At 39.3% G+C, this 16,930-nt stretch overlaps 1 protein-coding gene across 1 annotated transcript in view; it reads right to left on the bottom strand.

Annotated features, from left to right (window-relative positions):
* Positions 1–1,196: 1,196 nt before the first annotated feature.
* The window catches only part of phactr3b (phosphatase and actin regulator 3b), a 34,163-nt gene continuing 18,429 nt past the window's right edge, over positions 1,197–16,930 (bottom strand). Inside the window, exons 8-12 of the mRNA XM_030778501.1 lie at positions 16,729–16,882; positions 4,009–4,064; positions 2,247–2,308; positions 1,614–1,754; positions 1,197–1,277 (exon numbers count right to left, since the gene is read on the bottom strand). Coding sequence (XP_030634361.1) covers positions 1,197–1,277; positions 1,614–1,754; positions 2,247–2,308; positions 4,009–4,064; positions 16,729–16,882 — 494 coding nt within the window. The remainder of the gene's footprint in view (positions 1,278–1,613; positions 1,755–2,246; positions 2,309–4,008; positions 4,065–16,728; positions 16,883–16,930) is intronic.

Consider the following 16,930-nt stretch of genomic DNA (forward strand, 5'->3'; position numbering starts at 1 on the left):
GCTCCAGCCATACAGCTATCTATCCAGGCGAAAGAAAGACAGACACCGTTGTTTCTTAAAAATTCAAAATTGTACTGTGCAGACAATAAATAGTGCTTACAAAGGTAAGACATGATTTTCCTTTTAAGATTGACATTTATACAGCTCAAGAAACTCAAGTTTAGTAGGAGCCCACAATGCTTGGGGTGTGACCACAGTACCATTATTGGATTGGGAAAGGATCATTTAGTCACATGCAAGTCCCCCTGCCCCTCCCCATTTGTCATCAAAAGGTGACTTTTAAAAACAGTCATTTTAAAAAAGAGTCCAGATTTTCAAACAGATTCAGCTCTGCCCTCGTGCTTGTCCTGAAAACAAACAAACAACAACAACAACAAAAAAGAACATTCCACAGAGGTTTCATCTGACTGAGCGGTTGCAGAGCTGCGTGGGCTTCTTTCTCTTTGCTGTAACTTTAGAGACATAGCCTCCAAGGCTCACTGTGCCCAAATATCAGGACTCCCATGGACCATCCAAGGAGCAGGTCACTGGAAGAAGCCTCACTAGCTCTTCCTTTTCTGACAGGGATAACATCACCATTTCTTCACAGAAGAAACCTCACTATGGCCGGTGGAACCTGCAGAGGAGAGAGAGAGAGAGAGAGAGAGAGAGAGAGAGAGAGAGAGAGAGAGACCTGTAAGTGTTTGCTGAGTGATCACAAATGAGAACTTCATCAATCAAAGGTGTATTATTAGAAAACTACTGACTGTGCTGTCCAGACAAAAGAGTTGTCAGCAGCAGAGTTTGTCCTGAGCTAAACCAGAGTGGGGACCTTTCTCAGCTGCTAATGGTTATTCTTACCCACAGAAATGGGGTGTGGAGCAAGCCTAGCGTAAGCTAAATCTGTGGGGGCATTTGTTATGTTTGTCAGAGGGTGCTAGTGTGTGCAGATTCCACACATTCTCTAGTCTCTGGAGGAAAGAATATGGCTATATTTAGACTAGCTTCTTATAAATACATTGTACATACAATATCGATAACTGTTATAAGAGCAGTTAATCGATAGCATGATAGCTTGCGAGAAATAATTGTACATAGCGATATTTAAACATTTACTCCTAAATTGATTTTTTGTATTACATTATTGACAAAATGCATTCGACCACATGTATGCGCATTTATACACAAACATATGCACAAGCTGAAAGTACACACACTCACCTTGTCAAGTGTTTGCTTGATGCATGAACCTCCATCTCATTGCTCTTGAATTCATTTAACTCTTTGCGTATTGCTGCCTGTACAAAACAAACAACAGACAGTACAGAGCTGGGATGAGAAAAGGCAGCGCTGAACACAAATGCTCAAGTGAAACAGACATTTACAGGGAGCTGAATGTGAGAAATCTGATTATTCTGCTGTAATCACTGCCATTATTATGCCTTTCATTTTTCTTTTTCTTTTTTTCTTTTTTTTTTTGATAAACACCTCAGAAATTCATTTTAACATCTACACAATAACATGTTGTGGTAAAGGACCTGGTCTGGTACAACTACAGTCGATCACTCGGATCTCAGTTGCCAGGTCATAACAAATAAGTGCAATTTTTAAGGTAAACTTGAAAATTCAGATACCTTATCCGCAGCAGACAGTCTGGTCCACGGTTTGTCTGCTCTCCTGTCATAATCCTGAGCTTTTGCCACTTCCACATAGTCACTAAAGCGGATGAGGATTTTTCTGTCTCGCAGCTCATCCACTGTGGGTCGCTGGTTGAGCTGGAGAAAAGAAGGTTTGGATCAGGTCAGATAGTTATGGACAGTGGAACAGAAGTCTTGATGAGAAGCCACATAAACAGCTGTTAAAGAGCTAGCATTTTACAGGCGCAAGAATATTCCTGATCAAGGAACAAAAAGAAAAATCAGGAAGAAAAGAGTGTTTCAAGGTCTATGTCTTATACCATCTCTCTAAATAATACAATATATGATACAAAACACTAATCCTCAACAATGATTATATGCCCATGTGTTGCATTGGTTGATTAAAGTTGATGTAGGTTAATAACACGACAGTATTAAACTACACCCTTGTCACTTTTCCCTTCTTCCCTAAGAACACAGTGTTCTATGCAGTGGTACATTGCCTGACGAGAGAATTTGTTGTGTATTTGTCTGACATAGATGTCCATAACAGTTTTTGTCTGGGATTTAGATTTCCAAAGCAGATTAGGACTGATAAGATTGCTGAAGCACAAGATCCGTATAGAATACCTTTCTATTCAAGCGCTGTTTAATTTCCCTCCTCTCCTCCTGCTCCGTCTGATCATTCCTCTCTGTAAACCAAGAGACACAAAGTCACGTTAGCCAAAAACAAGAACAACGACATCAAAAAAAAAGGATTAACTTTTGCTGTCTAAACAGACTATGATAATGATTAAATTTGATTTTAATTAATATAGTATATGGTTGACGCCGCAGTTTGCACATAAAAATCAACACCACTATTATGACACAGGTACCTGAAGATGCACAAAAATTAGAGACTGGCCTCAAAGACCTGGTCAACACTGTGAGCCATTGTCAACACTGTGAGTGTGATAACACACGCAGTACTTCAGGCACCCATTCATAAATTAAATCTGTGTGGCTGCCTAAAGTCTTACATATGAAAAACTAGGCTTCTCAATATCTCTGTGTTGGCAGCCGCCTTGTCCTCAAAACTTGTGTCTAGCTTGCTGGGCTAAGTGGAAAAGAGGATATGAGACACGACCAGACTGAGGCTCAATTGTGACAGGATTTATCCTTACTAGAGAGCTTAGGGCCACCAAATGTCCACTGAGAAGAGAAGTGGGTCTTTTTTTTTCTTTTCTTTTCCTCTTCTATTAGATACATGTGATCTGGATTATCTGCATCTGCTCTGTTCTGCCCTGAACTGGGGAAAGTACAGACAGCACGTGGATTTATCTCGACATAAACAAATCCACAAGGAGGGCACGTTAAAAGTTTTTCACAAGGCTTAAATCTATTTCATCGATATATGATTCTACTGATTTAAAACTAATTTTGAAACTAATTTAAAGAATGTAGTATAAGGTCTCTTGGAAATTTAACCATGTTAATTGTGCTCCCATAGTTTTGTTTTCTCTATGTACGCATGTGTTCTATGCAGGCAATGAGAGTGCCAAAGACAGGGAACAGCTGTCGAGAGCCGGGGTACACAGGTGTCATGGCCTAAGATAGAGGCATGACTGAAGGACTCAGCTAAGTAAACAAAGCCGGCAAGATGAGTCATGAGATGCTGACTACATTGTTGCAATTCTTAGTGTCACTTAAATGTCTCAGAAGTGACAGCTGAGGCAAACATGCCATAGTATTTTTTTGTAAATATGACTTAACTTTTACTTCATGCTAATATTGAGTTAACTTAATTTGGATATGGCCAAGAACTGTCAGAACTGTATTTCTTTGTTTATGTTAGAACATTTCACGGCAATTATATTTACAGTGTTTTTTGTTTTGTTTTGTTTTTTAGTTCATCTTGACAAACTACATCTTCTGGGTAACAGTTTCATAATTCTACACCCAAATATGAACTAATTTACCTTTTCTGGTTGTCTCATACATTGCTTTGTCATTCTATAACTTTCTTAAATAATTACGCTACCAGTTTAGATTGTATGTTGCGCTGCGTCAGCATTTAAATAGCCAAAGATGAAAATACAAATACTATAGTATTACTATAGTACATTATACTTGCATTGTAGAATAGGCTACTATGATAATATGACATTCAGAAAAAGTCACGTAAGTTTTGCGTTGCATATTGTGTGTATAGGCTACTTTAGACCATAAAAACGAGTGACGTTTTTTAATGAAAAAAAATGTTTTCAAGAAAAATGAGTTACAGCCTACACATACAAACACGGGTGTCTCTTAATGTTCTCATTTGTGTCTCGTTAGACAACTTACTCTGGCATCCTAGCTGTGTGCTGTGGTTCAGTATACTAAAAAAATGAAACTTATTCGTACTTACGTTTTAGGATATTCCGACTCTCCAGTTCTTCAACTGCCGGTCTCTGGCTCAGCCTCCTACGAAAGAAGACCAAAATCACGTTCTGGACCATTTTCTCTCACTTTCAAAAGTCAGTCTCTCACAGCCTTTGATCAGCAGAGTACATGCCAGGGCATCCTTGACGATCCCACTAATTGGCATATCTTATACGAAAACCTTGAGTCTCATCTTGAGTCTACACATTGCCGATGACGATTAACTCGAGGGGACTTCCACATCAGGAGAAAGAAACGAGGTGCAGTACGCTATCTTTGGATGAAACGTCTCTAACTTATCACAATAAAAATATTCTGTCTTCTCTGCATCCAAATACCAAAAAATCCAGAATGGCATACAAATACAGGAATAGTTTTAATTAAATGTTGTAGTTTCACACAGCAGGATACAAAACGCCGATACGCATCACTATGGCTATTCCGACTGCTCTGTAGTCTGCCTCGCAACTGCACAGCACTATTCAGAGTGGCGTGGTACTCGCGAGCCAGCCTCCTTTTCTCTTCCATGCATAATTTGTTAAGGGGCGTTGCGTGAGAAGTTCCCACGCACACAGAATCCGCGCCTTGAAATACTGCTGCAGTAGGGGAAACGCTGGTTTCCCCCACTCGAGGTGCTTTGCTTTTCATTATTTTCAGAAACTGTCGTTATTTAGATTTAGGATTCTCTCTTCTTCAGACAGGACAACAGAACAATGTTCTTGAGTGAGGATAACTTTAACGATAAACAGCGTTTGCCCGAATATGTAGGTTTAAGAGGGCGCAGCATTGCGACATGTAAAATAGGGGGTTTGGTCGCCTTATAATTTACGAAACCACATAAAACCTGTTATCCCTGAACTAGCCTTTATCCTTTTCAGATATTTCTTGGTCACCGCCCGCCTCGACCGAGACGAGGCAAGCATTCAAGAGGAACGTTTAGAGGAACAGGTGCCTCAATATTTAGTACGTTGGTTTGATGTGATGAAACGGATTATCAGTTTACACCCAATGACACGCTCAAAACAGAGATGTACAAGACAGCAGGTTGATGTTGATATCGCAGTGCAGCCCTCATTTACATGAAAGGATAACTGAACAACTGATCTTCATATATTTAGAATGGGTTATCAGCATTTAATCTGTTTAAATGCGATATATTTGCACATAACCTTCTTGTTGGATTAATCATTTACTGCAGTAAGAATTCATTATGAACATAGGCTTTTTTTCTGTATTAATGGAAATAATGACATGATGTGACAACAGAAATTGCTTTAAACGCAGCTCCACTTTCTGTCCTTCTGATTTTTTAGTAGTTCTTTGGAATACTCAGTGGGGCTGAGCTTATCATCTCCTGAATATAACAAGATGTAATTTGAAAATCTTTTAATGCTACAACTTATGCCACAGATAAGAAATAAAATACCTCACAGTTCTTCTATGTCAAACACAAATATCCTCTGCTCTCAGCTTAATGAAAATACAAGCATTAGGCATTACTGTCAAGACCACCCAACAAAACAGGCTTTTTTCGCCTCTTGGCACTGACTGAGCAACATGAGACTCAATGTTCTTATTCTAATTAAAGGATCATTCAGAGATAAGTTTATTGAACATTGTGCTCTCCTGATTCAGTTGATGAAAGACATCAAAGTGTGACAAAGATATCGCATGGTCCTGATTCACGCAAACCAACAAGCTTAAACCAGCACAGTGTTAATGCGGTTGGCAATGTGACTACATTTACACAAGCTGCTTTGTTCATAATAAAAAAAAAAAAAAAAATCACACACACCGAGATCTCAATAAGCCACGGCTATTTTTAAACCATTGGATGATTGGCCCTGATCCTGGAAATATGAGGACACCTGGGATCATAATCCAAAATAAGCAGAATTATCTACTGCAAGTCTCAGCTGCACCTGCGCACTAAAGTTCACTGAGGAATTTATGGAAAAAAATAGAATTGATGAAGGTTGGGCCATTTCCATGTTGTTATTGGGCTGAGAGAACAGAAAGATCTGTCTTTTTTTTTTTTTTGTGGAGAACAAGCCTTGTTCCCCGGGGTCCACTTGGCGCAGCGGAACAACCAGCATACTTGTAAAGTGTCATGTCTTAAAGGGCTTAAAACAAAGGTGGAACAACGACAAAACTGAATACACCTTCAAGTGCATGACAAATATGATGTGAGTGCACTGATATATATGAATGAGGTTATTAAAAAAAATAGTAAAAAATTAATGAAATTAGTTAAAATCTCACTAAGTGTAACTTCACTTCCAAATGATTCACAAGACAGTTCTCTCACACATTCATGCAAGATTATATTCAAAAGAAACTATTTAGAGATCAGATGTTGCTGTATCCTGATAATTCTGTACCATGTTAGCTATGCTTAGATTCTACACTCTCCTTTCTCTATGAGCAGTTCTGACATCATTTAGTTATTAAAAGCGAGGTCTTAATTTGTCAAGCAGTCCACCAACATGTCAGAGCAAAGAGCCAGATCTCTGAATAGGCAATGACGAGGAAGTCAGTACGTGGATGAGTCTGGAGCTACGGACCACGGCTTGGCGGTGCCCACTGAGGTGTGTGTTAATGCCTTCCCTTCCTTCCTGTGGCAATACTGATGACACTAAGGAAGTCACAGACAGTGGCTGGTAACATGGGGGGGGGGGGGGGGGTTGTGGTTTTGAATGTTAGCCAAGTGTACTCAGGAAACCCAGGGGGCAGAACTTGCCAGTAGATATTAAAATAAGTTGGCTTCTATGCCAAATACAACATCCTACAACCAGAGAACTTTTGATTTAAATGCTTTAGTGCATTTCTTCTTGACCTGCATGTCGCACAAAGTTAGGGAGACAAGACAAGGGAGAGATTTTCAGAGGTGGCAATTCCTCACAATCTATCCATTCCCCTATTCAGATAAAGCCATGATCTTTAACGGTAACGTCAAAAGCAGTCTAGATAAGGCTAAAGGTAGTTACCCACAGTCTCACAAAAGAAGTACAGCTCTGATGTTTTGACTCCTGGTGAGGTGTCTGTGGAGAGTCTGGCCATGCCATGTGCAAAACCAAAATATAAAACGTGTTATAAAAAAAAAAATCCAAAGGCCAGAAACATAAAAGCCGCTTCTGTATTGGACTGACCCTCAATAATTCATCAAATCTGCTGTCTGACCCAAGCTCTGCCATTTACTATAAACCAGCATGACCGAGATCAAGCAAAGGTGGCCTGTCTCCCTGTCTGTATAACCCACTGAAGGGACAAGAGGAGGTGATCTTCAAAGGCACAATGTTTAGGGTCACATTCTCCAAAAAAAACATCTTACCACTTTGTTAACCTTCTAATAATAAAAAGACTCCACATCTAATAATTTAACATTATAAATTAGTTCATGTTAGGATAGTGTGACAGACTGTCTTACACAAATGATCTTCTCTTCATGGTTGATAAACTTTGAGAACATACTGGTTTCATTCCATTAAACCTTCAACTGTTTTTTCTTCAATGTGGCTTAAGCTATTTAGCTTTTTTCCTAAAATAGATTATTTCTCAATTTGGCATGAACAGAGAATAAACAGTCATTGACTTGTTCTTGTTAGAAAACATTGTGTCCATTAGTAACCCACACAGTTCCCCTACCCATTCAGCAACTCGGTTTTCTAAGAGGAGCTGTTATTGACACATGGAAACTATCTGCACTATTGTACTTTTTTTACATCCCCGTTACTGTGTTTTGGCTTTTCATTTTGATTGACTGCTATATGTTTCTGACTTTTCGTGGTGCATTTATCTGTTTATTTGACATTTAACTTTTTTTGTTTGTTTGTTTTAATTTTTTTTTTTTTTTTTATAGAAGTAGTTTTGAGATGTGTTGGTTCAAAGAACAAGTCTAGTATTTAAATCTGTGTGGAAAATAAGCCATTCCATCTGATGGATTAATTACAGACTGCATATGAATGCAAATATAGTGCTGTACATGTGGGCTGGGGAAGAACGATGCTGTCAGAATGTAATTTCAGAATTTGTGCTTTTTTGGCATTGGAATTGTAACATCCGGCATCCACGTCACTGGCTTTTTCTTTGTTATATTCACACTGGCAGTGGGCATGAGAGTGTGGCTTATATTGAGGAGATGCCTGGTTGTGATGCTCAGTTTTATTTAGCTGTGAACACAAGCACGAAAAAAACAACCCCATAGTCAACTGCACTTTTCTTTAACTGAGTTCAGGGGACATAACCAGGCAGAACACTAAGGAGGGACCAGTGAGTCTATTAAAATAAGATGACACTACCACCAAGTGTCAGTCTGATTAGATCACAGTGCTTGGATCTTAAACACAGGGTCCAGAGCTGTGCCTTCTCCTTGTCAAGAACTGATTTGATTAAAAAAAAAACAAAAAAAAAAAACAGACCATGAATTCTAACTAATGACCAAAAACCCATGACAAACAATGAAACAAAGAGGCCTGAAACAAACATGCTATACTATCAGGCCAAATTTCTTAGCGAATGTCTCAGAGTAATTCATCACCACTGAAAATAGACCATGGAGAGACTAGGGACATGAAACTGAACAGCAGTGACAGGGAAGGAAAGTGTATGGGGGTGTATGTAATTTTTTTTTTCTTAATTCTAAGTTGTACCTGTTGTGCTAAGATAATATAGAGAACGAGAATGCCAAAGACACAATAGGAGAAATATTCTGAGGGCCTTATCTGCTGCTTTCTTTAGCTCTTTTCCCTTTGCTTGGGCACACTGTGCATAACAGAGTGTCTGTGAACTGAATTGGGAGTGCTTGGTGTTTATGTAAGACTCCAAGTACATTCACAATTACAAGATGAAAAAATAAACTAAACAGCTAACTGAAATAGTAAATCAAACATTTTTGACAAAGAATTCCATCACAATACAATGCTCTGTGTAATTCAGATTATCAAAAGGATCATAAACAGGAGGAATTTCCCAGAGAGACTTGATTAATATTTCACCAGATGAAATGAACAGACTACCCAGCAGTGCCACCAGAACAAACACACACACGCACACGCACACACACACAACCACAACCCATTATTGACCTGCCTCTGTTGCCTAGCAACTACTGTTGCCATTGAATGCACTCAAGACAGTAATGACTCCTAGGAGCCTTCGTGGATTGGGTTGTACAGTGAGTCGTGACCTGCTGTCCAACTGCGCTCATTTTCAACCCTGTCCTGGGTAAACAAAAATCGTTACAATCTTCCGTGTGGTTTGTGTGAATACAAGGTGATAGTGGTCTGAATTGTGTTCAGAATTCAACAGAGTCAATTCATGTCTAGCTGGTCTGTAAAACATTTTACGTTGAATTTACCAATTACATCTAATGAGCAAACAGACATATAATGTTACCATTAGAGAATAAGTATTTTTAACGTACATCAGTACTGTTTTTGTGTAGATTCACAGCCATAAAACAAAAGGCGTATATTTCGGAGTCGCCTAATCTTTGCTATTTACCGCCACTGACTGCCTAGACACATATTAACTTTAACAAAAGCATCTAAATATTGATCCCTGTCTGTATGCCTCCTCGGTAAAGCGCATCGCTTTCAATTACATGTACTCACAACACACATCTATAATATTCTCCTTTGACATTGTCTCCAACCATTTAGAGGAGGTCATTTATTTTACAGCCACCATGAATCTAACAAGGATCTATGCGAGAAACTGGAGCGGTTAAGGAACAGCTGCGAGTGGGTGTCTGTTAATTTAGCCCATATTCCACTGAACCCAGCTGAAAAAGCATCATACGATAAAAACCCAGCTGCCCCTCTTTTCTGATTTCTGCCAGCTCCCTCCATCACGCACCCCTCTTTCGTCTCCTCCTGTTCCCTGCTCGTGAATAACAGGGTTTTGCGTGGGCAGATGGGGGGTGGTGGAAAGACCAGAGTAGAACGGTGTGAGTATTCATACATGGCCATGCATAATTCAACAGCCATCCGGTCTATAAATAGCTACAGCTCATCTCCAAAGGAGAAGCAAAGCGCTATTACTTGCGAGAGGGCTATTGATAGTAAGGTCATCCCAGGGGGGAGTTCAGGGACCCAACAGGGAGCTAGGTCAGATGGAATATGTCGATCACTGTGGCAAGTCAGGGCCATAGAGAAACATTGAGGTTGGCTCAATCAGTATGGAGTGAGGGAAAATGTAATAAAGCTCTGGCAAGATAGCGGTAGCCTAGTGACGTACAGAATTGATCCGGGTTTCTGCCGCAGTTTTTCAGCAGAGCTGTCGACGCAGCGAGCTAAATTTAGCAACGGAGGGGGATCCCCCTATTCTAGTCCAACCTACTGTTCTGCAATCTGGTGCAGTGTGACACAATCACATTGCTGATAAGCTCAAAATAGAATCACAATAAACAACATTCAAAAAACGAATTATGCCGTTCACATCTGACAGCAAGCTGGCATTGATTAGATTTCGAAAGCTCTACATAAGATTGCTGTTACGGCCCATTGATACAACAAAGAACAAATGTACAGTGTATCAGCAATGTTACATAACGCTACTAACATGCGACAAAAACAGCATACTTACATCCAACACAACAAAAAGGGTAAGATTCCATTCGACTGAATAGCACTATATCCGTAATGTGACACAACAATTGTTCAAAACAAGCGAAAATTCACACTTTCAGTCTACACAATATTGAAAATATACTGCACAGCAGGACAGCATGATGCACATGAATCATTGACATAATGCACCTGCTTTACATTTGTCTGCATCAGTCAGTTGCCTCCAAAAAAAATTACATAATGTGTCTAATAAAGTGAGTGATTATACTGTAGCTCTCATTTTGTTGATATGCTATTCATCAGGTGCTGTAACTGTCTGGCATACAATTCAATGAAAATGCTTCAAAGTCTAGTTTCCTAATTAAAACAATCATTCAACTAGTTTTGACGAGATTTTATGTTTGAGTGAGTAAAAGTCAAAGTAGTTTAGCTATGAAAAAGTATTTTATTGTTTGAAAAACTTTGGTCCAAAAATAAATGTCCCTGATTGTCAGGTAGCTTAACTAACGTAAAATCTATATCACATGACTCTCTACATCTGTAACTCATGGCACCATCTGACACTAAAAAATTGGAAACAACAACAAATTGTGGCACCTTATAATTCTGGGACTATCAGTTCCAGTTGAAGAAAACATGGGGTACTTCATCATACTCGGGTGGTGTAGCCAAAAATTTAAACTTAGATACATCATTTTTTTGATGCCGTTGTCACTACCCTCCTCTCATTTGCCCAATTAGAGTTCAGTTTGCCAGAGCCCAGTGCCAGCGCCAACTCAATCACTTCATTATCTGATTATTATGCACAACTGTCTCTTGTTCTTCTGTTCATTAGTCATCTGTGTATATACACACACCTGGTGTTCCCTGTGTCCCTAATGAAGTCTCTCACTAGTGCATAACGAGCCATGTTGTTCCCATTCCTGTTTAGAATCCCAGTTCCTATTTAGATTTTCAGTTCCTGTTTAGATTCCCAGTTCCTGTTTAAATTCCCAGTTCCTGTTTAAATTCAAAATTCCTGTTTAAATTCCCAGTTCCTGTTTTGATTTCCTTTTCTTGTTTGGATTCCCTGTTCCTGTTTAGATTTCCGGTTCCTGATAGCCTTCTTGTTTTCCTGTACCAACCACAGCCTGTCTACAGTTACTGATTCCTAGTCTTGTCCTCAGTAGTCAGATAACTGTGTAGCCAGCTTTGGTTGTTTGTGAGTTTCAATTTGGATTGTGTTTTACAATAAAGCTTGCCAATGATTTGCATCCTGTCTCTCTATCTGTGACACTGACACTTTGTGAAACTGAGTTAGAAATATAATGTTGAATTATCATAGAACGCATTAAAAATAACTTTTGCATTCTTATAGGAGACAAACCTCACTATCTGCTAACAAAAATATGTGTCTGTTAGTGTAGAAAGCATATTAAGGGAAATTTAGTATGTAACATATTTTCAACATTTTTTTTAAATGTTTGAGAAAGGGATGAAAAATATATTATTTGATTTAATCTGTGGTCACTCCACCTGTTTAAAGCTGTAAAACTGATAAAAATGCATCCTTGCAAACTTAAAAATGCACTCAAAATTCATTATCTTTTTTTTTTTTGCTTTCATTTTGAAGACCCTATTTGCCCACATTTACAGCCTTAAATAAGTCAGTTTTACTGATGGTCTTCACATCATCTGATTAAACAAAAACTCAAGCTGCAACAGACCCAAAAAAAGCAACAGCGGATCAAGAGCCCTGTGACAAAGGAGCGGCACGCTGTTCTACACACACACACAGCGCGAGAAAATCACTGCTCAGAGTGTTCCTGTCCCTTTCAACTGAAAAGGTTCTGTCCCACTTCTCTGAGGACAGACAGCATGTCAGGACATGTAGCTATTAACCTTGTGCCCCCTGAAAGCCTTCAAAGACAGGACACTCCAAAGGAATCCGGAGAGTAAGCTGGGGAGTGCTCCAAACACGCGCCACTGCAGAGGTCATGATGCTGTTGGAAAGTCCTGTTCCCTGTTTAATCAGAGTGGAGCTGCCATATCAATGACAGTGGCATTTTGGGCCCGCTTGCAACTTTTTGCAATTTTTTAGCGTTTTTTGCTGTCATCATCGTTGTAACTATTTCATTAAGTCTAACTAAGTGTTATTGTTACTTTTAGGGTTGGTTCAAATTTAGGCTGTGTTCATTCAATCAGATTGATATGCATATGCATAAAGAGGGAAATAAGAGACTGACAGACAGTGTTGATCAACCACTACTCAAGAGACTATTGTGTCAAAGACATTCCATTGACCACTCTTCTTCCAACAGAAACATTACCACACTTTGCACAATTCGTAACCAACTCGCAACCACCCACTGTTCAGAGCCAAGGGATTCAGCACCTGTGTTTATGTACTGCCTGTAACATATACAACATCTGCAGGGCTCCAGTTACATACTGAGAGCAGGCCATGTCCAGGTTGTTCTCCCAAAGTCTTCTCTCTTTCATTTTGAATCAAACCTGACATTCCATTTTTCACATTAAAGCTGACTGACAACAGATATCTTTGAACATTACATTTTGTGTTATGAATTGTAAAACAGTTACTGAGTGACATTCCTACATCCTACTTTATACACTAATCATTAAAATATGTAGACAACCATTTTCCTCTTTACATTTTGAAACTCTTCTACTCATATAGATCTTACCCTTCACAGTCAAAACTGATTCAAATAGTAGATTTTCACAATGATAATGAATGATTTCACATGCATCTAAAAAGTACATTAAAACATTTTATGTCAAAAGTTATAGAAAACCAAACTGTACAGACCCAAAACAAATTCCATACTTCCTGTGATGTCAGGATCCAGCGGTCAATGAGATGACATTTATCATGTTTATTTACATTTATACATCTGTATAAATAAAGAAGTATCCTTTTGTTTCCTCCCTCCTCCCAACTTTCATGACTCAACTCTTCAGTCTAGAGCTGTGCCCATACAACAAGAGAGAACAGTGTGTTCTTGTGGCACTCTTTCATAACTAATAACTAATTCCTTGATCAGTGAATGAAATTGGTGACCTTGTTTTGGAGGTCCTAAAGGCATCATCCTGTACATTAGGAATCAATTAAATCCACGGGAGCCTAAAGCCCCTGGGGCTTGAGCTGTGTAAGTGCTGGACTAGGCCTCTGTGGAGACTTGTCCTCATAGCACCAGTCTGCCCATCCCATCACCCCATACGAGTTACCCCTCATTACCCCCTCGACGATCAATCTCTCGCCCAGCCCGTTACATAAGACGGGCTGGACCATTCTTTATGTAAGTTGTTTGTGCGAGGACCGCACACAAACGCCTGTTAACATATCATTCTGAAATCTGGTCTCACAGTTGGGTATGAGTTCCCCATCCAAATCAGCTCAGCAGGGGACATTATCATCTCTCACTGCCCACACAGACACCGCCACTGGACACTGCGAGGTCGGAGTTTCACCTGAGGCTTGAGTAACTCATAACACATAACCTGATACTGTAATTACGTATGATGGCGTCAGGAAGGTTCAGAGTAAAGGCGATTTGGAATAACAATCTTCATAGTCCTCACAGATTTCAAAATGAGAGTAAAATAATCTGGACAGTGGTCATGTTTAAAGAGGCCACAACAGAGCGTTCCTCTCAAACCATGGAAATTTTTGAAAACTCCAAAACTTTACTTTCAATGTTTGTTGTGTCCACAGGAAAATCCACTTGTAGTAAGCTATCTGCTAAACAAGCAAATGATAAAAGAAGGATCATCTGGTAGGGGCATGATATTTCATATATAGCATGTACTTAATGGAATGTATAAAACAACACATTGAAAATAGCTAGTGGATGCCTCAGTCAGGGTACTACAGACAACTCTTATTTGGTGGAGTGATTGGCACTTTGGTGTGAAATGCCATGTTGGCATGGTTACAAACGCCCAGTCTTAGCAGTGTGTGTGACATAACGGCTCTCCTCCTAAAATCCATGTGAGGCAACACGTGCCACAGAAGAAAGAGAATGTCACAGCAGCTGAACTTTTGCTCGCACGTGCCCTGGATCACCCTCCTAATAAGATCAGAGTTTACTTACTCTTAATTCTTATCCTAAAAACTTTTGGCAAAAGAGAACTAACGTCTAAGTGAGCTGACGTATATTGAGCCACTTAATCTGACCTAACGAAGTGGATTTAACCTCCTGTGGTGAAGAACAGGCTCTACGTGATTCCTCACAACATCACAATTCTGAGGGCAAGTTGGGTTTGAATTTAAGACCCCCGATTTTCTTCCCCTTTCTCAACCACATTGGACTGACTCCTACTGAGATTTCTCGGGGGCGTTTGTCGGCCTGAGGGATTACAGTTCATGTTCTACCTTGATGCTTAATTAGGCTTGATATCCGCAGAATCACAGGAGAATTTGAGGGAGCAAAGAGATTCTTGCAGCTTGGAATTTTCATTGTCTAATCAAACACGTAATAAAAATACTGGACAAACCAAAACAGGTCTGTTAAGCAGCCACAGAATCTTAGAGAGAAGTTTATTAAACTGCATGAAAATAAGGGTATGTTATATAATAAGTTTGCGTAATTATCTCCGCCATTAAAATCATTTGCAAATATGCCATCTAAGACTAAATTTACTATCATTCCTCCTTCAGATCATAAGGAATCTTTAACTTGTAAATTTAACTGGAGACACGTGTCCTGTCTCTCCCACACTGTAAAGGCATGTAATTTGAATACTAAATAGTGATTCCACCTCCTCAGCCATCCCAATTTAAAGATTACATAAGCTTACGCTGCAACACATACAACACTCAATGAGGACATTATAATCAAACTGCTAATCTGCTCATACCCAACATGAAACACTGCCCAGAATCATTTACATAACTCCATAAACCAGATCATGTTTACTATTTTAACACTGTCATGCTTTAAGATGAATTCTACAAATATCAAAATAAATCACAAAAATAAGTCACAAAACAGGGAGAATCTGTTTACACATACAGGGAGACGAAAACTAAAACTAAATTATTGCCTTTTTGATAAAAGTTAAAATCTCTGTTCAGGTTAGGGCTGTAAGATGATCTGCCACAGCAGAGAGAATCAGTGTAGTGGGGGTATAGCTCCCCCCAGTGTCTAAAGGAAATCTGAGATGGTGTACTTTAAATAAATAAGCATGGTATATCAGTCCATACAGTTAGAGGCAATTCACATTAAATGGAAAAACTAAGACAGCAAAGAGGAACCAATAGCATTTGGCTAATCATTACATATATATGAATGGGAAGCAAATGTTGGTGCGTTTGCTAGAAACAGCAAGTGCTAATTGTTAAGGAGTGGTGAAGAGAACCAGTCACACCCAAAAATCACTGTTCTTATGGAAGTATGTACTCCTTGCGAGTGCTGCGACAGTATCATAAAAAATTAATACAACGGTAGAACAGTGCACATATATGATCAACTGAGTGCACAACTTTATTCCCAACAATATGTGGTGAAAACATGGGGAAAAAAAGACAACTAAAATAATGCCTGTGTATAAGACCTACTATTTCTTTTGTTTGATTTTCACTTAATTAAAGCATGATTTAGTTTAATTAAGCTTTGATTTCAGCTTCAAAGGTATTACCATAAGTGTTAATAACATGGCTATATTAGTTTGGCTGCTGTCTGCACCATGAAATGGTGTATAATTTGTATGTGTGTGTGGAGGTGTGGAAGTGTGTGGACCCGCACATGCACAGATGAGGGGGGGCATAAACTTTCCTCATAAATTTAACAGTTTACGAGAGGACGGGCGTAAAACAGAGATGGTGAGGTTTTTATGTGCGCGGAGGCATAGTCATTGTGCCTCCAAGTACATTACATAATAATGAAAAATACAGTGATTTTTCAATATAGTCACTACGGTGACAGTCACCAAATAAATCAGATTAGTATGGCCCACACTTTGACGGAAAACTAAACTTCAAAAGAGAGTGGGGTAGCAGAAAAAAACGAGATGAAAAGAGGCACAGGCAGGGAGTTAAAAAGCAGCAGTGGAGAGATGGAACAACAGGAGAGAAGATAAATTAAAAAGAAGAAAAGAGAACAGGATGGAAGGAAGAGATGTGGAGAGAGACTCACTTGGCAAGCTTCATCTCAATCTGCTGGCGAATTTCCTGACGTTCCTGGTCACTGCGCACAGGGAAGATGTTTCGTTCTTCCAACTCTTGTTTACTGGGTCTGTTACGTAGCTTCACAGCCAGGAGCTCCTTCCTCATCCTGCGTGACAGTGTCCCTGAATTCACACGCACAAACACACATACACACAAATGTTCACTTATCC

This window comes from Chanos chanos, chromosome 6, assembly GCF_902362185.1.
Source record: "Chanos chanos chromosome 6, fChaCha1.1, whole genome shotgun sequence".
Taxonomy (NCBI): domain Eukaryota; kingdom Metazoa; phylum Chordata; class Actinopteri; order Gonorynchiformes; family Chanidae; genus Chanos; species Chanos chanos.